Genomic DNA, 25,893 nt, shown 5'->3' with positions numbered 1-25,893 from the left:
CCACACGCCTTAGGGTTCCCACCCAAAGGAAAACCCAGATAAAGTATAGGCCATTCGGACGCCTTGCAATCAAGCATCTTAGCCAATCTTGAAAGATGAGCCTGATCAAGATTGATGTCATAAATACTACTCTTGTCAAGGTTGACCTTGAGCCCAGAAATGTGCCCAAACACTAACAAAAGACTCTTAAGAGTCTGCAGCTCTTCCTCCCTCGTGTTAGAAAAGAAGATGGTATCAAAATAAAACACCTTGTTTTTACTAGCACCTTTTTGAGTGTCTATCAAAAATAAAAATAATATACAACTTCTTATATATTCTTATTTGCCTAGAGAAAATAATAATATATAGTAGTTCTTATTTGCCTATCAAATATAATAATAATATAGTATTTCTTATATTTTCTTATTTGCCAACCAAAAATAAAAATAATAATAACAATAATAATAATTATAAACCTTCTCTCTCTCTCTCTCTCCACCATGCTTCCCTAAACCTTCTTCATTGTCTCTTTGCACCATGCTTATAGTCCCACCAATCTCATCCTACATCTTATTGATCCAAGAGCCTCTAATTTAAGATAATTGATAAGTAAGCAAGGCCAGTCTCTTCCCTCTCATATTTTTGTGGTCTAAGTATATATCCACTAAGTTTAGTTGGACCTATGTAATTGAAATTGATTCCATTCACCAGCAAGGCAACTAAGAACGATATTTCCACAAATTAAAAAGTCACAAGCAGAAGATAAAGAAGAACAGTTCTTTCAATCAACTTCAAGTTCAACCACTGTGTGAAAGTTTCATTCTTTAGTATTAGCTCATTTAGGCCATATCGACTCTAAAGATACTACTAAGCAAAGTGAACAATCTTTCAACAGACCCATAATAACTAAGGATTTTCCTCTCATTATCATCACCTTTATAAATCTTCTAAGGTCATCACGGTACTTCCCATTCCATTCAGCCCACCTGCATTACAGAAATCTGGGAAATAATAAGCATGAAGGAGACAGATCTATGCCTTCACAAACATGTTATGGTCTTAAAGAATGAGGCACCCTGTAAATAAATGCCAAGGTGCAAAGCACATCAAATAGCATGTCAATTAGATAATTGATTCACCAAAATACTTGCATTGACATAATTATGAAAATCTGTTTTAACAGAATATATCCTAAGCACTTGCGTAGGAGGGAACCAGTTATGCTTTCCAATTTCCTGAAATTTTAATATAAAATGACAAAAATCACTACAAGCAATTTAAATGGTGCAATGCAATACGAAGAGCCTTGATATTTATTGGAATTTACAATTTCGATGAACATGTAACCTTATAGAAGAGGCTCTATACACAACTGCTGCATTGCTTTAAAGCCAAGAGACTGATAGAATGCACTCCAATGTATTGGAAGGGAGGATAACTGTCGCAAAGTCGGACATTATTTTATGCTAGAATACAATTCAAATGATTGCCAGGGAGGGGAACTGTCATGAACTCGCAAATTATTCTAAGTGAAGAAATGAAGAACGTGCCTTTGCTTACCTTGGTACCTGTGGAAGGAGATGAGCAGGAGAGTGACTGAATCTTTATAAAGAAAGCTTAAGAAATTATTCTGCAACCATATGTTCAGGAGGAGGAGGTTATGAGATATAAAAGACATGTTTTAGGGACTTCATTGGTAATAAGTACTGCTGAAGCATAGGGGGAGGAGTTTGTAGGTGATTTTGGCTTTTTATTTACCCCTTTCTGTATTGTGGTGAGTGCAGGGCCCATACTTCCATTGTACCAGGGTTGTGCCCCTCTAGCACCTTTTGTGATGTTAACTTTCAGCTATCAAAATATTATGCACCCAAGTATGAGCAATGCAGCACCCTATGAAAAACTGCCAAAAAAGTTTTATAGACATTCAAATGTTTATTAATATAGATGCTACCTACTGTGTATCAACCATGCATTTACAATTTAAATATGCAACCAGATGATGGCTGTGCCATTGCTGACAGCATAATCATATCATATTAGCGTTCTTGAATCTTGATGATTATATAAAAATAGTTAACAAGAAATTCTGCATTCAAATATTTTATATGCAACCAGACAGTCACTGTGTCATTGCATATCCAGTATATGACTGCCTAATCACACATGATTTATTTTTTCCACTGCTATTTAACTGAAAATAAATAGATTAAATATAAAAATTGAAATAATATGAATGTAGGCATATCAACTCAAAATTAGTGACAATATTATTGATGTTGTTATCATAATTATTCTTATATAGGTGCAGTGGTAGTAGTATTACATAAATCTTAAACAGCTAAAGAATTTGTTTTTCAACAATTCCTCAGCCCCAAATATGACAGTGGAAGAACAATCTGGAATTAGTTGCCAATATTTATTTACCAAGCACAATCTGGAAGATCAATAATGTAGGGCAGAAATTACCGATCCCAATTTGGAAACCTTCCAACAAGGTAAAGGCCACCACAATCCCAAGGTTCTGCAATAATTTTACACCTTGACAGGATATCATCTTTAGCAATTTCCTGGTCCATTAAAAAAAATCGTAAGGTATCTGCAAAAAATTCTACACCAAGCTTCCCTTTCTTAGCATGACCAATTTTCATCATTTTTTGACGTTCCATTACTACAAAATTTATTTTATAGACAAACAGCTCTAATAATCTTATTCGTTTTGGAATTGGACTGCATGTTAACAAAAGCACAAGATTATCAATAAACAAATAAAAAATGCATAACCATCTTCATATATAGTGATACTCTTACATAAATTGAACATTCAAGGGGTAGTGTTGCAATGGATGATGCATGGCTAGTTTTCTTTCAAAATTTATATTTAACAAATCAAGGGAAACTGAATTATGACTAAGAATATTTGAGATACACAATCACTTTCTACTTCTGGAATAGGTTTTGGCTTAGATAAGGTTGTGCTAGAGAGTACTAATCCCATTTTTTCAGTAATGAACCCATTTAAGGTTAATTGCACAAAATATACAAAAATAATAAGTATTATTATTACCATTATTTTTTTTGATAGGCAAACACACAACAAAAATATATTAGAAAAGGGCGCCTTGAGGCTGACCCAAGCATACAGGATGTATACAAGAGGCGCCAATAGGCACAAAAAGAAATAGAGATACAATACCAGCCCTCAACTAGCACCTAGCCAATCAAAAAAATTGATCAAAGGAAGAGGACCCTCATTTACAACCGATTTAGTCCACAGCCAAAGATTACAAACAAAAGAATTCTTCAACCTATGAATTGATAACTCTTCATTATCAAAAGCTATCCTGTTTCTTTTCTTCCAAACCGCCCAAAAAAGGCACAAAGGGGCTGCATTCCACACCTTCCTACGCTTCTTGCCCAACTTAAAGCCACACCAACCACAAAGATTACAATCAAATTATTATTTCCATTATTATTTCAACAATATATCCACATTACATTGAACATGCCTAAATTACATGACAAGAATTTTTTCATAGTAGAATATAATATGGATTCTTTTGCAAAGGTATGGTCCCAACATTCATTGTTTCTTCTTCAAACTTCCATATATTTAAAAAAAGATGCTATGTTGCAGTCATCTGTTTGGATAGAATGTATTTAAATGTATATACATGGCTTACCCTAATAATTGGGGGAGCATTAAGTGGAGAACCATCTGTTCCTCGACAAAGAACGCTAGCCAGATCAAATCGAAATCCATCCACATGATACTCAATGACCCTTCAGTTGGTTAGTAGAAAAGAATAACAGTGTGAAGAGTGGCTATCCAATAATACAAATATATATCAAAGTAGTTTCATCATAAAGATACCATCAACAATTGGAGATATCAATCAAGTAAACCTGAACAGAAAAAGACAGAGATAACCCTGGATGATAGAACAAATTTTCTATGATAATTGAATATGAACATCATGAAGCACAGAGAATCCATGTAAAAAGTCATAGGAAAATACGCTCAACCCCTCTTGAATGAGGAGCAACAGAGACTAATTCAAACCTAACCAATCCAGCTGAAACTCAACTAGCCATAAGTTACAATTTCTTTACACATACCCTACATGATGGTAATTTGTAAACAGGCCCATATGCTTAAATGACGAAGAATTATATTTACTATTTAGAGTCATGGTCTCCATGAAAGCAAACTACAAAGCAGCAACAGAAAACATTTAAATCCATCAACTAATAAGAAAAACAAGATTCCAGAAATACTATTCATGCCAAGTGGTGGATGAAGAATTTCAGCATATGTTGCATGATGTATGTTAGATACATCCATAATACTTGTTTGTTAGAATTTAGAACTTCTAAACACATCACACTAGAGATCATGGGCAAGAAAGGCGCCTGTGGAATGCAGCAGTAATTGATTCCATACCAGTGTCTCAAGCTGTCAAGTATGAGTTCCATCACCATGGGATGGTTGCAGTTTAGTGTGTTTCCTGGACACCAAAAAAATGATGTATCTCAGAGCAATCTCAAGTTTACAACAGAGACAAGTTTTGTAAGAAAAAATAGTTGAATAAAATGTTGTCCCTGGGCTTATGATGATTCTGTGGGAAAAAGACTGACAAAAGAACCAAATAAGTTTTATTTGAAATACCGCAGCCAGAGAAGTTCAGCAACTGGCCTTCATTGTTTAGGTCCACCATGTAATAAACCTGTCGACAACCTTGTCAGAGATATTCTTGAGAAGAAAATGCAATACAGCTTAACAGAAATAAAATCAATCATGCACATAAATTGACCCATTTATCACGGAATTTGGAAAGACTTGTAACCAAAACATGCAAGATTATCAAGGCCTATAATGCACTACTAGATCCGCACATGAAGGAGTTCAACTCCAACCCTTGATTTATCATCTAGAGAACAAATTCAGTCCACATTTGACAGTATCTGACAGTATGATCAAGCTATAGATTAGCTGAAATCTGGTTAGAAAAAGTTTTCCTGATCTGACAAGTCTAAAATGAAATTAGGTTTTTTAGGTTCCAAAGAAAATCTACCTGGTTCTATTTATCCAGATTTGGGAACTTATATAAAGGTTATCATTGACTCGTGAGGATTCAGGAACTAACTATCCTCCAATCATACCATCAAAGGTATCTCCGACCACTGTTAAACAAGCTTTCTCAAACTTTAGTTCATGGCATTCACAATCTGTAAGTTGTGTTTAGCTTCAGCTGACTCTTTATCTGGTTCTTAAGAGCAAATTCATTAACTGTATGTTTCTTTTCATATGAAAGTGGCATGACTCCAAAATGTTTTTCAACCTGGAATTATCCCCAAATTCATCTGATTGAGAAAAAATAATTAAAACAATGTAGACAAACCATAAGTACATCTCATAATGTTGCAAAACAAGAAAAAACAATTGTATAAAACTAGTAAGATCTCTCAATAGAAATGTCAAATCACCTTATTATCTATGCCACGAAATGAAGTGGTGTAAGGGTTTTCATCATCAGCCTCATTAGTATGGTTATAAACAACATCTAAAATGACCTGTAAAGGGTAAAATGTCATTATACCATAATAAAAAGCAGTTCAGACTGTCAAGAAGAAAGTGAAAAATAGGGAAACCAAACCAAAGAGTAAGGCCATGTTTGGGAACAGTTCTCAAAAACTATTTTTTGTTTTTGAAGGAAAAAAAGAGGAAAACAGATTTTTGAGAATTGTTTTGAAAACAAGGTGTTTTCTAATAACATATTTTAATTGTTTACACTTATTTTCTAGGCATTGTTTTAAATTGTATATATATAAAGAATGATTGAAAATACATATAAAGTTATTTTTAAAAAATATTTGGAAATATAGAAAATATGTTGAGAACTCAAACAAATTTTTGTTCTAGAAACATCATAGAACTGCTTTTAAAAACTGTTTTTTAAGAACTGTTTTAAAAAATGTTCCCAAATAAGCCCTAAACTTTCCTAGCTCTAAGAGTAAAAATGGTTATATGTATACCTCTATTCCAGCACCATGCAAGGCTTTCACCATTTCTTTTAACTCCCTGGAAGCTTTAATAGGTCCTCCACCAGCACTAGCATAGCGACTCATAGGAGCAAAGAAATTTATTGTTGAATATCCCCACGTGTTAATCTTTGGGATTCAGAAATGAAAACATATCATAATGTATATGAATACCAAATAAGGCAACTTAGAAAGCTATGACATGAGATAATGCTATATGCCATAAAAAGAAAAAAATATGAAAAATGCTAGATGGATGAGGGTAATATATGCATGGATGAAATATTGGAAATTAATTTAATAAGGGAGAGAGTGTGACATGTGGAACTATAAGAGAGAGAGAGAGATAGAGAGAGTGTGTAGAGAGAGAAATGTAAGGTTATTTGCAGAACAGTTGAAAAAGTAAACCATGAGGCCTGCTGTTGTGTAACTACTATTTCATCTTCTTCATTTTCTCTATTGCAAGAGTAAAAGGAAGTTCATTCCAATCAATGAACACTCAAACCGGACCTGCCCATCTATAGAATTTCACAGTGAAAAGGAGTTTAAACACCAAGGAGGGAGAAATTTGACCTCTCCATTTAATAGTAGTAATATATTTCATAAGTTCTGTTGAATATAATGTATTTATAGTATATAACCTTTCCTTGTTAATATAGGATACATGTATGGTAGTTAGGACTCCTAGCCTTGTATATATATATATTTCTCAATTGTAAGTAGATCATTACATTAATGAGAATTAAGGTTTTCTTCTTTCTCTCTCTCTCAACATGGTATCAGAGCCAAGGAAGAAAACCTAATTCTTTCTTGTTTCCCGTGTCATCAACTCCGGGAAACCTTCCGGTGACCGTGTTTCATTCCGGTCACCTTCCCCATCTTCCAATACTTTCCGGTCATTCGGATCGTCGACAGAAACTACTCACCGCCGGCGAACTTTTCCAGCGAATTTTCCGGCGACTTTTCCGGCGACGTATTTTTCCGACACCGACTATACCAGAAGGAGCGCCTGGAGGAGATCTACAACTTTTGTGAAGGCACCGGCACCAAAATCCCATCCACGCGCCGTCCACGCGCAAATTTCCGGCCGGCGACTGAATCTCACGCGCCGGCGCGTGAGGGCGCGTGAGGCCTTTTCCGGCGACGCACCTCCTCCTCCAGCTTCGCCTGACGCCGACCAGCCTCCCTACCTCCCTGGTTCTCCCATCCGAGCCCTGCACATACCTCTTTTGGGGATTTTTGTCTCCGTCGGCCCTCCAAACAGCCTTTCCGGCGAAGCTCCGACTACTTTTTCTCCACTCCAATCCCTGCACGTGCCTTGGGAAGTGTTCTTCTACCTTTCTGGTGGTACCACGCCGCGATCTGAGGCCGTCTCCCTTTTTCGGTGGTGCCACGCCGCAATCTGAAGCCGTATTAGGGCTCTCTTCGATCCAAACATACTTCATTCTCAGATAAGTAGATATGACTACTAAAAATTCCATTTTTTCCGCTGTTATATCTGGATCTCCTATGATTACTTCGGAGAAATTGGTTGGCAGTGACAATTATCTTTCCTGGTCTGCGTCTGTTGAACTTTGGTTTATGGGTCAAGGATATGAGGATCACTTGATTACACAGGAGGCAGATATCCCTGAGGTTGACCGCGTACAGTGGAGGAAGATAGATGCACAGTTATGTAGTGTATTATGGCAATCGGTTGATCCCAAGATTCTTCTTCATCTTCGGGCCTACAAAACTTGTTTTAAATTTTGGACTCAGGCCAAAGGATTATATACGAATGATATCCAGCGTCTTTATAAGGTGGCTTCTGCAATTGTCCATCTCAGCCAACAGGACTTGGATCTATCTACTTATATTGGCCAGATTGCCTCTCTTAAGGAGGAGTTCTTGACTGTGATGCCTCTTACTCCTGATGTTGGGGCTCAACAAACACAGCTTGACAAGTTCTTCATGGTTCTTACTCTTATTGGCCTCCGTCCGGATCTTGAGCCTGTCCGCGATCAGATTCTTGGTAGTTCATCAGTTCCGTCCTTGGATGATGTGTTTGCTCGCCTCCTCCGTATCTCCTCCACTCAGACTTTGCCATTTGATAGCACTTCAGATTCTTCTGTGTTAGTTTCTCAAACTAACTCTCGAGGAGGCCGTAGTGGTACCCGAGGTAGAGGTCAACGTCCTCATTGCACCTATTGCAATAAACTTGGCCACACTCGCGATCGTTGCTATCAGTTACATGGACGACCTCCTCGCACTGCCCATGTGGCCCAGTCCTCTGATTCTCCGCTGCCTCAAGCTCCGAGCTCTTCCGCATCTCAGGCTTCTGTTGCCTCTGTTGCCCAGCCTGGTAATGCCTCTGCCTGCCTTACCCACACATCTTCTCTTGGACCCTGGATTCTAGATTCTGGAGCTTCTGATCACTTATCTGGTAATAAGGATCTTTTCTCCTCTATTACTACTACCTCTGCTTTACCTAATGTTACCTTAGCTAATGGTTCTCAAACTGTGGCTAAAGGTATTGGTTTGGCCCTTCCTCTGCCTTCTCTACCTCTCACTTCTGTCCTTTATACTCCTGAATGTCCTTTTAATCTTATTTCCATCAGCAAAATCACTCGTACTCTTAATTGCTCTATTACCTTTTCTGATAAATTTGTGACCTTGCAGGACCGGAGTACGGGGAAGACGATTGGCATAGGACGTGAGTCTCAAGGCCTCTATCACCTCACCTCGGATTCATCTCCTGCAGTTTGCATTTCCACTGATGCTCCTCTCCTCATTCACAATCGTCTGGGCCACCCTAGTCTCTCCAAGTTCCAGAAGATGGTCCCTCGTTTTTCCACTTTATCGTCGCTTCCGTGTGAGTCATGTCAGCTTGGGAAACATACTCGTGTCTCGTTCCCAAAGCGTTTGAATAATCGGGCAAAGTCTCCTTTTGAGCTTGTCCACACTGATGTTTGGGGTCCTTGTCGGACTGCGTCTACTTTAGGATTTCAGTATTTTGTCACTTTCATTGATGATTATTCTCGATGTACTTGGTTATTTTTAATGAAAAATCGAGCTGAGTTATTCTCTATTTTCCAGAAATTTTATGCTGAAATCCAAACCCAGTTCAATGTTTCTATTCGTGTGTTACGCAGTGACAATGCCAGGGAATATTTTTCAGCCCCATTTACTTCGTTTATGTCTCATCATGGGATTCTTCATCAGTCTTCTTGTGCTCATACTCCTCAACAAAATGGGGTAGCTGAACGCAAGAATCGACATCTTGTTGAGACAGCTCGTACTCTCCTCCTCCATAGCAATGTTCCTTTTCGTTTTTGGGGGGACGCTGTTCTTACCGCTTGTTATTTGATTAATCGTATGCCCTCCTCTGTCTTACATGATCAGATTCCTCACTCCCTTCTCTTCCCTGACCAACCACTTTATTTCCTTCCTCCTCGTGTCTTTGGTTGTACTTGCTTTGTTCATATTCTCACTCCTGGACAGGACAAGCTTTCCGCCAAAGCCATGAAGTGTCTCTTCTTGGGATACTCTAGACTTCAGAAGGGTTATCGTTGTTATTCCCTTGAGACTCATCGATACTTTATCTCCGCTGATGTCACCTTCTTTGAGGACTCACCATTCTTTTCCACCACTTCTGAGTCTCTTCCTGTTTCTGAAGTCTTGCCTATTCCCATTGTCTCCCCACCTGATGCTATGCCTCCTCGGCCACTTCAGGTTTATCATCGTCGCCCTCGTGTCGTTGCTCCTCTCCCTTTTGCTGAGGCACCTGCTGACTCACTTCCTATCCCTTCGGCTTCACCTACCCCGGCTCTGCCTTCTCCTAATGACTTACCCATTGCTGTTCGGAAAGGTACTCGCTCTACTCGTAATCCTCATCCTATTTACAATTTTTTGAGTTATCATCGATTATCTTCACCCTATTCTGCTTTTGTTTCTGCTATATCCTCTGTTTCTCTTCCAAAGAGCACCCATGAAGCTCTTTCCCATCCAGGCTGGCGACAGGCAATGGTGGATGAAATGGCTGCTCTGCACTCTAATGGCACTTGGGATCTTGTTGTTTTACCCTCGGGTAAATCTACCGTTGGTTGTCGTTGGGTTTACGCAGTTAAGGTTGGTCCTGATGGTCAGGTTGATCGCCTTAAGGCCCGCTTAGTTGCTAAAGGCTATACTCAGGTTTATGGTTCTGATTATGGTGACACATTCTCTCCGGTTGCCAAGATTGCTTCTGTCGTCTGCTTCTCTCCATGGCTGCCATGTGTTCTTGGCCTCTTTATCAATTGGATATTAAAAATGCCTTCCTTCATGGTGATCTTGCCGAGGAAGTTTATATGGAGCAACCTCCTGGTTTTGTTGCTCAGGGGGAGTCTGGTTTAGTATGCAGGTTACGCCGTTCTCTATATGGCTTGAAACAATCTCCTCGAGCATGGTTTAGCCGTTTTAGTTCTGTTGTTCAAGAGTTTGGCATGCTTCGCAGTACAGCAGACCATTCAGTTTTCTATCATCATAACTCTTTGGGGCAGTGTATTTATCTGGTTGTTTATGTGGACGACATCGTCATTACAGGCAGTGATCAGGATGGTATTCAGAAACTAAAGCAACACCTTTTTACCCACTTTCAGACCAAAGACTTGGGGAAACTCAAGTATTTCTTGGGAATTGAGATAGCTCAATCCAGTTCTGCTGTGGTCCTTTCCCAAAGGAAGTATGCTTTAGACATCCTGGAAGAAACTGGTATGTTAGACTGTAAACCGGTAGACACACCTATGGATCCGAATGTCAAACTTGTACCAGGACAGGGGGAGCCTTTAGGAGACCCCGGGAGATATCGACGGCTCGTAGGTAAATTGAACTATCTCACCATTACTCGTCCAGACATTTCTTTTCCTGTGAGTGTTGTTAGTCAATTCCTACAGTCACCATGTGATAGCCATTGGGATGCTGTAATCCGCATTCTTCGATATATCAAAAGTACACCAGGCCAAGGTGTGTTGTACGAGAACAGAGGTCATACTCAGGTTGTTGGTTACACAGATGCAGATTGGGCTGGCTCACCCACAGATAGACGTTCCACTTCAGGGTACTGTGTTTTTATTGGAGGTAATCTAATATCTTGGAAGAGTAAGAAACAAGATGTAGTGGCCAGATCTAGCGCTGAAGCCGAGTATCGAGCTATGGCTTTGGCAACATGTGAACTCATATGGTTGAGACATCTTCTTCTAGAGTTGAGATTTGGAAAGGATGAACAGATGAAACTCATATGTGATAACCAGGCCGCATTACATATTGCATCCAATCCAGTCTTTCATGAAAGGACCAAACATATTGAAGTTGACTGTCATTTCATTAGAGAGAAGATCGCATCAGGATGTGTTGCTACAAGTTTTGTTAATTCAAATGATCAACTAGCTGACATCTTCACTAAATCTCTCAGAGGTCCTAGGATTAAATATATTTGTAACAAGCTTGGTGCATATGACGTATATGCTCCAGCTTGAGGGGGAGTGTTGAATATAATGTATTTATAGTATATAACCTTTCCTTGTTAATATAGGATACATGTATGGTAGTTAGGACTCCTAGCCTTGTATATATATATATTTCTCAATTGTAAGTAGATCATTACATTAATGAGAATTAAGGTTTTTCTTCTTTCTCTCTCTCTCAACAAGTTCAAACTGTCAAATAATTATTTGATGGAAAAAAGGTTCAGCCTTCAATCTTCCAACTAGTGGTGTGAAGAATAAACAAGCAGCACCACAGACAGGGAAAAATCTTACAAGGGGTTTATGATGCAACAATTGTGTGCATATTTAGAATGGTATTCAGATGTAGTCATGCAGCACATCCAGTTGTCGGTTGGTATGACAATAGTACATCCATGTGGCAATTACTCTGTTATTTAATTGTCAAACAAAAAACCAGCATGTTATCACAAAGTAAATTGTAATATTAGATATGTTTAATCATGATTTACCAGTTGGATTCTTCTATTATTTACCAAATTTTTGTTTAACCATAGTACATCCATGTGGCATTTACTTTATCTTTTAATTATCACAAAAAAAAAAACATGTACTTATTGTAAAAGGGAATTTTCATATTAGATATGTTCAATCATACTTTACTAGTCTGATTCTTGTACGAAGATGAGCTTTTTAACGAAGATATCTGAAGCAAAGAATTTGGAGTAGAATGGATCATCCCAACAATGCAACCCAGTAATACCAGGGTATTGACACTGCCATGACACTGATCTGCTGTTACCAAATCTGTATTCTTTCTGAACTAAGGCTCAAGGACAAGCATTTGTCAAGGATTAGTGATGGGGGAAAGCCTTTTAAAGTTTATTCAAGGAAGAAAGGGAAGACCTAAGTAAACTTTAAGTGGGATTAATATTAATTAGAATTGAATACGGATTGGTATTTGTTGGAGTCTAATTAGGATTAGCTAGTTGAGTTATAATATAATTAGAATTTGAGTCATGATAGGTTATTAGAGTCCTAGTAGACTTTGAATGTTATAATTAAAATCAGAATCATAATAGGTTATTAGAGTCCTAATAGACTTTGGATTTCTTAGAGAAGCCTATAAATAGGCTAATCAATGTAAATCAAAGGGATGAATTTGATGAATAATATTATACTTTCTTTCATTGCAAGGTTGCAACCCTCAATAGTGAGACTCCATTGATTTTCTTCTAGGTGAGACTCCTAGAAGGCCTTAGTAAGACTCTAAGGTTTTCCATCTTTTCTTCATTGTTTCTTCTTTCTCTCTATTTCTTATCCTACAATTTTCTCTACCATAAAATTTATTCCTTGTTCCTCTCCTTACACCCTAAAAATAAAACCCTAGCCCACCTACCCTTGAGTGTAGGCAACCATCCTAGGGTTGTCCTACATCAATTAGATTGCTCCAAACCTCCGTATCATAAGATGTATTTCACTTGTATTTGAATGAAATCATGTAGCAACATATCAAAAAATGATGGATTACAAATATTAATTTATATTTTCAAACTCAATTTTATAAATTGCACATACAAATGTAAGTATGTGCCTCTAGATATGTATGAAATATACTATTAGTCTTCAGCCTTGAGTCTTGTTCTACAAAAGATATATCCTCACAACCTCTAAGCTCCCAATTTCAAAATTTTTCAGAGTTGTAACAATCAGAAATTCTCCTATTTCATCAATCATCAACATCTCTTCCCCTTTTTCTTTTTATTTGATAGGAAACGACAAAGGAATATATTGATCCAAAAAAGAAGTACAAGAGAAGGATGAGGAATCCTCCCACCAAAGAAAAACTAAACTACAAGAATACAAAAACAAGAAAATACAATGTAAAAACAAACAACCTCTCTAGATTAGACCAACCCTTTGGAATTACACACTGCTAGTCAATTAAGTTGTAACACATTAAGGGAAATCCCCTTAAAAACCTTGGAACAAAAAGCCCAAAGAGAAGCAAGGAAATGAATAAAATCCCAAAGATTCTCTGAATACCTTGCTTTATCCTCAAAAATCCTCGCATTTCTTTCCCGTCATACAACCCAGATTAAAGCAATGCACGCAACTTGCCACAAAACTCTCCCTCTCTTAGATAAACCAAAACCATTATATATGATGGACAACATGTCGGAAATGCTCCTTGGGGGAACCCAATTCGTCTTGGCTAACTGAAATAATCTATGCCACAACCCCATCGTCAAAGAGCAATGTAAGAAAAGGTGATCTACTGATTCTCCATGATTCATGCACAACTTACAAATATCAAGACTAAGAGCTTTGTAGAGTCTTCTCAATTGTAGCAAGTCATTAGTATTTACCTTCTTGTGTGCTACTAACCAGACAAAGGACTTGACTTTGAAAGGGACTTGAGAATTCCAAACGAACTTAGTAGGGATAACTGGAGGAGAACCAGAAAATTGGGATAAGGCAAGAAAGAAAGATTTGACCGTAAAAAGCCCTGAAGTAGATAAAGACCAGGATCTCGCATCTAAAACCGAAGGTGATAAATGCAAACAATCAAGTGACCGCATGAGGCCTTCTAAATCTTCTATCTCAAGAGGAAATTAAAGTTCCAAGAGAAGGGATGAGTAGAATCAAGAATTGAAGATATAGGAATATTTTTATTCGTGACTACTCTAAATAGTCTTGGATATTGGGATCCCAAAGGTTGGACACCCCACCAAATGTCTTCCCAGAACCGAATTCTTTCCCCATCTCCTACCACAAACTGAATAAACTTGGAAAACTCTTGAAAGACTTGTGCAATAGCCTTCCAAGGACAACGATGTGACCATCTGACTATAGTGTTGGCATCCCAACCATTGAAGTGTGATCCATAAATGCTTAAAATAACCTAATGCCACAGAGCGGAACCCTCCCTAAGGTACCTCCATAACCATTTCCCTAAGAGAGCGAGATTCGTTAGAGAAATCTTCCCAAATCCCAATCCCCCTTTTTTGCCTTCGGATTACACACTACATACCAACTAACAAGATGCTCTCTTTTACCTTTCCTAACCCCCGACCATAAAAAATCCCTTTGCAATCTCTCAATTTTTCCAGCCACTGAAGCGGGTATCTTAACCAAAGAAAGGAAGTAGCTAGGCATGTGGGTGAGACAAGATTGGATAAGAGTTATCCTACCTCCAAAAGATAAATAAACTTTTTGCCGCCCATCTAATCTCCTCAAGATCCTCACAATCACTGGATCCCAAAAGCCACAAGCCTTGGGATTCCCTCCCAAAAGAAGACCCAGGTACAGCATAGGCCAAACAGAAGCTTTGCAATCAAGCAGCTCGGCCAACTTAGAAAGTTGATTCTGTTCAAGATTGATGCCATAAATATTACTTTTGTCAAGGTTAACTTTAAGCCCAGAAATATGTCCAAACACTAGCAATAAACTCTTGAGAGTCTGCAATACTTCCTCACAAGTCCCAAAGGAAGACCCAGGTACAGTATAGGCCAAACAGAAGCTTTGCAATCAAGCAGCTCGGCCAACTTAGAAAGTTGATTCTGTTCAAGATTGATGCCATAAATATTACTTTTGTCAAGGTTAACTTTAAGCCCAGAAATATGTCCAAACACTAGCAATAAACTCTTGAGAGTCTGCAATACTTCCTCACAAGTGTTAGAAAAGAAAATAGTATCATCTGCAAATTGCAAATGAGACACCCTTGTTCTGTTCCTACCCACCCTGAAACCCTCCAACGAATTTATTTCCTCTGCTCTCAATAACATCCTACTCAGTACATCTGTGACTAAAGTAAACAAAAAAATGGATAAAGGATCGTCTTGTCTTAAGCCTCTAGAAGCCTTGACCCACCCTTTAGCGTTTCCATTCACTAAGACTGCAAAAGATACTGTGGACAAACAGCCTTTCATCAATTTCCTCCATCTAGGACTAAACCCCTTCTTTTCCAACACATGATCCAAAAAATCCCAACTCACATGGTCGTAAGCCTTTTCAAAGTCAATTTTGAAGACTACTCCTTTCTCTCCTGATCTTCTTTTCTCATCCACTATCTCATTGACTATAAGAACTGCGTCCAATATTTGTCTCCCTTGAACAAAAACACCTTGAGTAGAATGGATAGTTTCGTGTAGTACCCCTCTTAGACGCCCTGATAGCACTTTGGCTATTATCTTGTAGAGACTAGTGATCAAGCTAATATGTCTAAAGTCTGAGATTTTCTTTGTCATGTTTTTTTTGGGTAACAAAACTATGAAGGAGGCATTAGTGCTTTGATTGATAATTCCACTTCTGTGAAACTCTGCAAACACTCTCACTGAATCCTCCTTGATCACTTCTCAACAATCTTGAAACACTGCAATGGTAAAACCCCGACGCCTTATCCCTATCTAACTGAAAAATGACCTTAGAAATCTCTTCTTCAGTAAAAGGAGAGTCCAACCTAGACGCACTCTCTTCAGATATAGGGGATCAATCTAAGCTTTCAACTCTCCAAGACTTCCAGTAAGACTCGAGTAGAGCTTTTCAAAGTAAAGTAAAATCTCCTCTGTGATGCTTTCGGAATTATTCAACACTAAGCCTCTTTCATTCTCCAACACCTTGATAAATTTCCTATTTCGCCTACCATTAGCCACTTTATGAAAAAACTTTAAATTACAATCCCCTTCCTTAACCCATTTCACCCTAACTTTTTGTCTCCAATGAATTTCTTCCCTCAAAATTAATTCCTCTAACTCCCTTTTTCTTAAAGCTCTTTGAACTAAATGTTCAGAAGTGAAAACCTCATGTTTCTACTCAATGGCATCAAAGTTATCTATTTCATTCAGGATACTTTTTTTCCTTTCATTTAGCTCTCCAAAAGAAAGCTTATTCTACTCTTTCAATTTGGCCTTAACAAATTGTAATTTCCTCATGAACTTGTGACCTTTCCACCCATTTCCTTGAAAGCCTCTCCACCAACTTCTAAAGCACTCCTTGAAACTAGGATGTTGCAACCACATATTCTCAAACCTAAAAGGTGTTAGGCCCCACTTGAACGGATTGGTATTCAAAACTATAGGTCAATGATTTAATATCCATCTAGGAAGAACTTCTTGAAGGCTTTGAGGAAAGAGGTGCTCCCACTCATTTGAGTAAAGAAATAGATCCAATCTCTTACACACGGGAGACTCTTGCATGTTTGACCAAGTGAATGGTGCGTTCCATAAAGGTGGATCAAGCAATTCACATTCTCTTATAAAACCATCAAAGTCTTTCATGCTTAAAGTTAAACAAGAACCTCCCAATTTTTCTGAACTTCTCCTTATGACATTAAAATCACCGCCCACACACTATAACGAAAAAGATAGGCCAAAAATGTCTAAAAGCTCCACCCAAAAATCCTTCCTAAGTAAGGGACTGTTTGGGCCATAAATTGCGGTCAACCATAGAGGTCCGCATCCATCCAAAGCAAACTTGACTGAGACAGAGAGGTCCGCATCTCTTCCCCTTTTTCTTGGAATCTTAACTTTCATCGTATCCTCACGCACTTGGAGATAGAGGACCTCCAAAATTCATGTCCTCTCTGACTCATGTGTACTTGTCACCTTCTAAAATAAGTGTAGCTTAATAATGGGAATCGTTTTTGTGACTTGACACAACAAAAAAAAAAAAAAACACTTCCTAACCCTAAAGCGGTTTTAATCTTTCCGACCGCTTGAAAATAATCATAACATTAAAATTTATCAAAAATTAAGATATATAACTGAATATAACCATATAATTAAATTATTTATTTAATTAAATCTAAAAATTCCAAAAATTAATAACCCTTTCTCATTCATTTCATAAAATAAATATGAAATTTAAAAAAGAAAATCAAAATTTGAGACCACCAACATTAAATTTATAAGAAAAGATTGATAAAAATTCCAATTAAAATATTTTATTTCATTTTAGGGGCCAAGGTTGCTTCTTGTTCCTTTTTTTCCCCTGAAAACTCCCAGTCATATAACGGTTTTTTTCTTGGTGGATTTGAGCATAGAGACATGCTAGCCTTAGATGGTTATCCTATTTGGAAACGCTTATATTGAGTTTCAACTTTCTATTGCTAATACCACCTCTACAACTTTGTAAATAACAATAAAAGTTAACAATACACATTAAGTTTTACCTATAAAAAAAAAAAATACACATTAAGTTTCAAATTAAAACTGTTAGGACATTGAGTTTTGTTTATATGTTGGCAATTTTGTTCCAATCAATTTTTTGCCGTAAAAGTCTCTTTAGATGTTAGACTTGCTCTCCATTGAAGATCAAGGGTGGTTGTTCGTCCAATCAGGAAATTGCATGTATGTCTAAAAAAGTTTGGCTTGTGGCATATAGGGCTTCTTTGATGTATAAAAGGTTTGGTATTATTTTTGAACTTCAAATGTTTTAAAATGATTTTTCAAAAGAAGCGGGGGCCACTCAAAAATGGTCATGTTAGTCCTACTGAGTTTAGAAACGGATTTTGAATGAATTTCACTCAAACTCTAATTTGGAAACTTAAGATACCGGGACTCTTTTAGCTTTTGCCTATATAGACTTCTCTTATAACCCTTTGAGGGTTAGAGATTTGAGCTAAGAGATTGGAGATTGTAGAAATCTTGGATTTTAGAGACCTCTCATTCTTAAGAAAGAGACTCCTTGAGAAAAAGCTCAATTGCACACCATTCCCCATCTATCATTCAAGGATTTGAATCTTTGAATTGTTGGTTGAAGATCGTAATTCCTTCAAAGTAGCCAAATGATCTACTAAGGAGTAACAAAGAGTTGTTGCGTCACGGACGTGGATCAAGTTGTAGGTGTTGGAGAGTAATCTTTAAGGTAGAGAGGCTGGGTAAATCCATGTAACTAGATTTCGAATAGTGGATTTAAATTAGTAGGTCTTAGACCTCATGGTTTTTTATTTCCACAGTTTGCAGGGGTTTTCCACATAAAAAATCTTGTGGCTCATTTCTATATTCTTTTATTTTTTATATTTTGTTTGAATTCCCTATAATAGGCTAGATTGATTATTCCTAACATCTTATAGAGTTTTCCTAAAAGATACATATCTATTTATTCTTGTAGATATTTTATTTGTATAGTTTAATTGAATTGTTGGGATTAATTTTGAGGATGTTGGATAGATTGATTTGTTAGGTTGTTATTGAGTTTGTTAGGTTGATTATTCTAGATGATTTTATTATTCCTAACATACCTCAATAGATATTTCAGATATTAACACTTATATTACCTCTTAACAAATTATAGGGTATCCTAAACGTTAAAAATCATATTTTTATATACCTAAAGATTCTAGTTATAACCATTCATTTATTTTGGACATCTCTAATATCTTAAGGTAAAAAGTTGGTTATAATTAATAAATATTTCTTAAAATTTTTAAATCACCCATTCACCCCCCATCTGGATGTTTTTTATTGGACTTTTAGTTATTATTCAAATGGTATTTGAGCAATACCCATTTTTCGATTGGTAGTAGAGAGGCACCGTTTTTTCAAAAGCTATTCAAAAGAAGTTTTCTATCAATCCTCTTAAAAAGCCAAGGAATCAAAACTGAAGTTCGATACTGTATGCCAGAGACTGATAGGTTTGCCTTAAATCCCATATTTTTCAGACAGTCGTTCAGTACCACTTATCAAGTGTGGGGCAATCTGTTGAGTTTAAAGCAAAGTACTTATAGTAACACCCATGTATTGAACCGAAAGCCAACCCACTTATTACATAGGTTTACACAATTACACGAGTTTGAAATCTTAAACCTAAACCCGACTAATGACAGAAGTAACCCACCCTCACAACCTATTTCACCGATTTATTTCCATTATTTTTTATTTTACTGAAATATATAAAATTCTCTTCAGAAAGTATTCTAATTCTCATTTTCTATATAATAATACTGTTAAATAATAATAACCTTTCAAGAAAGGTATTAATTATAAAATTCTATGCACTTTATAACACCCATATAACCAATAAATAAATAAAAAAGGAAAATAAGAAATAAAGAAACCCATTAGAATTCCATGCCACCATGCTCGTGGGAAGTTGTATAGGAGAGACAAATGTTGGCAATAAAAGGATGCTTAAGTTTTTCCATGTTTCCATTCATTATAAATCTTGATTGCAAATCAACAAACTAAATCATTGCCTAAAAAGGGACTTATATTACTTCTTTCTTTCCTTTTTTTTTCTTTTTTTTTTTTGGTGGAAGGGGTTTGATGTTACAAATATAAAATAGAGCAAGATACACAGCCCCATTAATCCTTGAAAAAAGTCCAAGTTCCTTAAGAAAATTGGAATCCTGAAACTTCTTTTATTAATATTTTTGCAATTTACCTGGAATATTTTCAACCCTAAGCATACTACAACAAACAAGGCTATAACTATCAGACGCAAAGGATGAAGAAGGTAAAGTTACAATAAAAAAACGATTATCAGAAAAGAAATATGAAGAAAGGAAAGCTATGATAAAATGGAACCATTGCATAGCTCCGATTTTAAGGAAATATTATAAACCAAAGCACATGAGCTGAGCACGTAAACTTACCATGTGATCTCTAGGGTTTGGGCGCCTCTGAAATTCGAACTCATCAAACTCAAAAACAGGCAGCAATTCCACTGCATTGATTCCAAGATCAAGCAGGTGTGGAATCTTTAAAGGAAAAGAAAAGTCAGAAGACTATGTTATATGTCCTATTAAAATGATAATTATGGCATATGAAAATTGTCGAACAATACAGATAAGTATCATTTAATCTAAAATTAACAAATGTAAGGATAATACAAACCCATACGGAATCATAATAGTGAGCCATTCAAAGAATATAGATCTTATAGAGGAATTTGAGTATTTGAGTAGTTGAATTCTTTGTGGTTGTTGAAGGTTTACTGATTAAAAAATCCATGTCATCTGATATCTGTATTCTACTCTTATATTGTGTTACATCTTTGGTCACCACATCAACAAATTATATCATGATCACAGCAACACCCATATCTTAGTCATCACTACATAGTTCCTGTGATCAATATCATCTATGACCTGCATTAGAATCGCTAGAACTTCCATGCTAAAGACATTCTCGAGTCTGGTATAGAAGTGAATGCTATGTATTAGAATTGCTAGACCTTCCATGCTAAAGACATTCTTGAGTCTGGTATAGAAGTGAATACTTGTTGAGGATTCTAGAGAATGTCATTCAGTTCAGAGGAAAAGTGATTACCTTTTCAATCACACCAAGGTAGCTGCCACGGACATTTGGATCCAATCCACTAGATTTATCAGCTGTAAATGCACGAACATTCATCTCATATATAACAAGATCTTTCTGCAAAGACAATAGCAAAAATAATAAGGTCAAGATATACAAAGATGCACTTAGACATGAGATGTGTACAACTAAAACACAAACTGGAAAGTGGGGGGGGGGGGGGGGGGGGGGGGGGGGGGGGGGGGGGGGGGGGTGGGGGGGGGGGGGGGGGGGGGGGGGGGGGGGGGGGGAAGAGGGAGGGGGAGAGAGAGAGAGAGAGCTGTCAGATTTGTATCTCGTAGGACAACATATGCAGAAAAAGAATTTCTTTTGCATGTCACAACTGAGATAATGCATTTAAGCCCCACTAAATTACCTCAGGTATACTTGGAACCTTGTAATTGTCTCCCCAATCAAAAGGCAAGCTATCAAAATCATAAGTTCCTAGAAATTTGGACCACTTATTGCTAGCATCCCCAAAAAATCGGCGACCTTCAACTAGTTTTGCATAAGGATCTATGAGCACTGTGCTGTTGTCAAATCGATGCCCTTGATGCCAACCTCGAGGACCATCTATGCGATAACCATAAAGAACATTGCTCCGAGGCAAATCCTACGTTTATAGAAGTACCATAAACATCATCAAGCATATTTAATATAACAATAAAATATCTCAAAAAAAAAAAGAAGAAGAAGCTAAGCAATATTAACAATTTAATTTTCTCCGCGTAAATGAAGTATTCTTTGGTTTCAACATGTTCCAACTCAAATGAAGGGAATCCACTCAATGGTGCTTTTACAGCGATTTCTGCTCACTAATAAGTAATACTTACATCAGTAAAAGTTAAATAAACACCAAATCTAATCAACTCAATCTTAGCATGCCCTCCATTGCGATTAATCCACAAAGTTCTGAAATATTTTCATACTAATCCTACAGCATTTTCAGATATCTCATAACAAGGTATCATTTAGAACTTCTCATGGAAGATACCAAAGTCAGATATTTCCTAATTTGTTAAAAATTACTAGTGAGCTTGGTTCCTCTCAACCAGAAGGACAATCTCAAGTGCAAGGACTGATAATTGAGACTAGAGAGTCTTGAAGTGCATTGAGGTTTAAAGAGGACATTTTCAAGTAAATTTGGTTTACCTTGGAGTGAAATTTCATATTGCCACTCTCGGTAGGGCGCAGGCATTAGTCACCAATCTAATAACTCCAACTAGACTATGTATTACACAAGAAAATCAATAAAGCAATGTTAAAATTAGAGTTGCACTAGTAGCTACTTTATGTGGTGGTGCATAAGCATAAATTACAATAGTAAAGGTGATGTAAAGGATATCACAACATGCACTCACAACCTAAATATTATTCAGCTTGATGCCGATATAAGGATAAAGAACAATTTCTATGAAATTTCAACACATATCCTTGTGCTGGATAGAAAAAGTTGATACATGCCAGACAGGGAAAACAACCCTATAACCAATAACATCAGAAATAAAGGTTGTCTTTTCAGAAGCCTCATAGCAAGACTACCTCAACACATATGTGCCATATGTCTCCTGTTCTATTCACATCAGCATCCAGTGTCAGCTCCACCATCAAGTCATCCATCCTGTCTTTCCTTCCCCTAAAAAAATACATCATTACATCAAACAAAACTTGGAAGTATTCCAGAGTTGAGAGTTTACATATTTTGAGAGCCCACAAAACTTTTACTGGAAGAAAATATCATCAGACAGAACAAAAACTTAAAGCATGGTGGATACAGCAGAGGAAAAGAAAATAAGAGAGAGAGAGAGAGAGAGAGAGAGAGAGAGAGAGAGAGAGAGGAAAGAGCTCCATCTACTTACAACTCAAACAAATTCACAACCACAATATACTTCAAGAATAGAAACATAATTAGCCACATTAATTAGATGACATTTTGTATGCATAGACACACAGACATGGAGACGCATGTGCACAAATAGGCAGTGGTTGCACCACTATAGGCTTACAGGGGGCCACATGCCCACCCTGAAATCTTGTAAACATGGAAAGTTACAATAGGCCCTTCCTCGAAAAGAAAATAAAAACTGCTATATTTCCCCTCCTAAAATAAATGTGAAAAAAAAAATGTGAGGAACAAAAAGGGAGCTGCTCATGAGACCCAATAAATTTGGAAGTAAAAAGAAATGAAAATAAATAAATAAAAAAATAAATTCCTCTAAAATGCTGTCTTCTAACTAAAATTTTTTAGTATTTATATAAACTCATAATTAGTAAGTCACATGTGACTACATGTAATTTGACAATTTTTTATTCTTTGAATTATTTATTAATATTTTACTAAACTTATTTAAGTTTATATATCGAATTTATGTATGTACATACATACACACACACACACATATATATATATTCATTAAGTATATATACATATGTATTCATAAAGCACTTGACTACTTTATTATAACAAGATTGTCATGCAAACATTTCAAAACATAAATTTTTATAGAAGAAAATGATGATAATATTGTACAAATGTATCGTTCCTTAGTATTTAAGTTTTTGAATTCATTATTCATTTTAAATTTTTGCTTCATTTATGACGATACATTAATGTCATTCCTGACATAATTTTTCCGCCACTGCAAATAAGGACACAGATAAAAACCTATAGTTTCTATATTGAGAACGGTTCTTCTAAAAAATATACATTAAGAAAGGTGCAAAACAGGGTGCAACCTAGGTGCATGGGGGAGTATAAAAGATAAATCCAAAATGGAGAGAGAAAAAACAAGGCAAAGTAAGAAATAGCAATTATCACACCACCAAAAATCTACTCCATTCTCACTTAATTCATTAGTTAAATCTAAGAGACGTCCTCAATCAAGTTAGTTAAATCTAAGGGAGGGTCATTTGGAGCAGGGTGTGACATTAATAAAGAAACAATGATATAAGTTTCCAACAAAAGATATGGTAGAGTTACAACCTACAATAAACAACAACTAATCAAAGTTTAAACCAAAAGGAAAAATCTTGTTAAAAAGTTACTTTTGTAACATTGAAACATTCACATTCACAATAGATTTTATCCAACTAATCAAAGAGAGAATTTATTATGACCTTTGGGGAAGAAATAAGCAAAGCACGACTGCAGTCGCATGTTGTGAAAAAATAGCAAAGTTGATCCCATTCTCAACTTCTGATACTCCTAGTGGAAATGCCTGACCTGGTAAAACTTTCAACGATGGGCTTGTCTCTGCTATCTGAGGGGCTTCTTCCTAGAAATAGGAACAATGAGCAAATGTGGATGTCGTAAAATTGTGAATAGAAAATAACTCAACACTCTTGAACATAGATGAAATATGAGTAGCAAATGGACAAAGAAGTTAACCAAAAAAAGCAACAATTAGATTCATCTGTGAGCCTGAGTATGATGATATAATGAAAAGTCAAAATGAATGACTATCTATAACACAAACTAATCCATTGGTTACCATATCCAAAATTAACAACACCAAGGTTACTCATATTTTAGAATACGTATGAAGGGATCAAGGTTCATGAACTGGTTGCTCCTTTGTATATCTTATTTTATATATAAAAGAGCCAAGAATAGCAAGAACTGGCATATGATAAATAACAGAAAATTCCAAGTCACTCCATTTCATAAGGGCTCCATTCTCTTTTATCAGATTATCCACCCATGGTATGAATTTCAACAGAACAAAGTTCCAACATCCTATTTGGAGAACAGCTCTTGGCAATAAAAGATTTTTTTTTTTATCAGACTAACAAATTTAAATTCATTGGTTACTTCCTTTCAAATTATCAATTCTCAGGCAACTGTAGCATGAATTTGGTTATAAATTTCAAATATTGGCTTATGAAAATGGTGTGTATCCAGACAACAAATATTTTCCCTAAAAAAATCCTTATTAATTACAGACCTGGACGATGGCCCATCCTGAAGTGAAGAATCCATGCCACTATTCTTTCAACAGATGAATCACTCTATCAAAGAGATATAACACAGGCTCATGGTTTAGAATTTCCAACTAACCTCAAGAACATAGAATGTAGTAAGGGATCAACTTGACTTGCTAAAATGTTTGGAAGAAAATCCTTTGATGAATTTTGAAATAATTAAAAATATCCCAGTTAAACATATTATTTATTTAGTAGTTTTTTCCCAATATTGTTCGAAGAATAAAATTCAATCAAAATATTTGGAAAAATTAAAAAAAAAAAATGGTACTAATTTTTCTTTAAAAAAAAAAAAAGACAAATACAAGTAAAATTAAAGTTCTCTATTCACAACAACCTAGGACACATATTCTAGAGATTTCTGTTTTTAGCAAAAAATCTCATCTCTTGAATACCACAAACCTGATGCAGCAGCAACATTATTGAAAATAACAAAAAAGCAATAGTTATTAAATCAGAAATGAAAAGGAAAATATTAAGGTTCACATGATCCGTAATTAACAGAGAGGGGTTTATGCTCACTCCTATATATACCTAAATCTGCATGGATCAAAGTTAGGCCAGAAGTTGTCATATTGAAAATAAATGTAAAGATAAAGAACTACGGCCACAGAATTTGTTTGGAAATGAAAGAATGGCAACTTCCCTTTTCTTGATGATTGGAGGAACTATGGATAAACAATGGGCGCGTGTTTATAATATCTCACCATTACTTATCAGGGTAAAAAAAAAACCAACTATTGATAAAGAATGAAAGCGGATATGGAGAAGTTGCATAAGATCCAAAATATCCCCTTTTACCATTTAAATAATTTAAAACTGCTAGAATCCATAGGGGAATAAAGGGTGAAATCATGGTAGAAAATACCTCAAGCACACGATCTTGAGCATGACGACCATAAGCATTAGTCGCTCTAGGCCTGAGACAGTCCCATGTCTAACCTACGCCAAGACTCCAGTCACATTTTAATGCAAACGCAAAACTGAGAGAAAGTATCATCATCACGTATAGAAAGATAAACATGCCTTACTGACAGTTCTTTTCATGTTGCTGCCGGAAACTTTCTTACTTAGTAGCAACCTGTTGATGAAAAAAAAAAGAAAGAAAGAAAAGAAAAGAAAAGAAAACCCCCCTG

The 25,893-nt window shown here is 36.4% G+C and overlaps 1 protein-coding gene across 3 annotated transcripts in view; it reads right to left on the bottom strand.

The window, feature by feature from the left end:
- Positions 1–25,893, bottom strand: part of LOC117905962 (isoamylase 3, chloroplastic) — a 59,482-nt gene that overhangs the window by 32,848 nt on the left and 741 nt on the right. For all 3 annotated transcript variants that reach the window (XM_034818861.1, XM_034818860.1, XM_034818858.1), the window contains exons 2-15: positions 25,784–25,838; positions 25,626–25,694; positions 23,894–24,051; positions 22,319–22,412; positions 21,153–21,389; positions 20,750–20,854; positions 20,074–20,178; positions 6,013–6,147; positions 5,464–5,550; positions 4,646–4,703; positions 4,421–4,484; positions 3,660–3,759; positions 2,446–2,546; positions 914–965 (exon numbers count right to left, since the gene is read on the bottom strand). In XM_034818861.1, coding sequence (XP_034674752.1) covers positions 914–965; positions 2,446–2,546; positions 3,660–3,759; positions 4,421–4,484; positions 4,646–4,703; positions 5,464–5,550; positions 6,013–6,147; positions 20,074–20,178; positions 20,750–20,854; positions 21,153–21,389; positions 22,319–22,412; positions 23,894–24,051; positions 25,626–25,694; positions 25,784–25,838 — 1,420 coding nt within the window. The remainder of the gene's footprint in view (positions 1–913; positions 966–2,445; positions 2,547–3,659; positions 3,760–4,420; positions 4,485–4,645; positions 4,704–5,463; positions 5,551–6,012; positions 6,148–20,073; positions 20,179–20,749; positions 20,855–21,152; positions 21,390–22,318; positions 22,413–23,893; positions 24,052–25,625; positions 25,695–25,783; positions 25,839–25,893) is intronic.

This window comes from Vitis riparia, chromosome 18 (genome assembly GCF_004353265.1).
Source record: "Vitis riparia cultivar Riparia Gloire de Montpellier isolate 1030 chromosome 18, EGFV_Vit.rip_1.0, whole genome shotgun sequence".
Taxonomy (NCBI): domain Eukaryota; kingdom Viridiplantae; phylum Streptophyta; class Magnoliopsida; order Vitales; family Vitaceae; genus Vitis; species Vitis riparia.
Note: the sequence above shows the minus strand (reverse complement) of the source record. Positions and strands in the feature narration are given on the sequence as shown.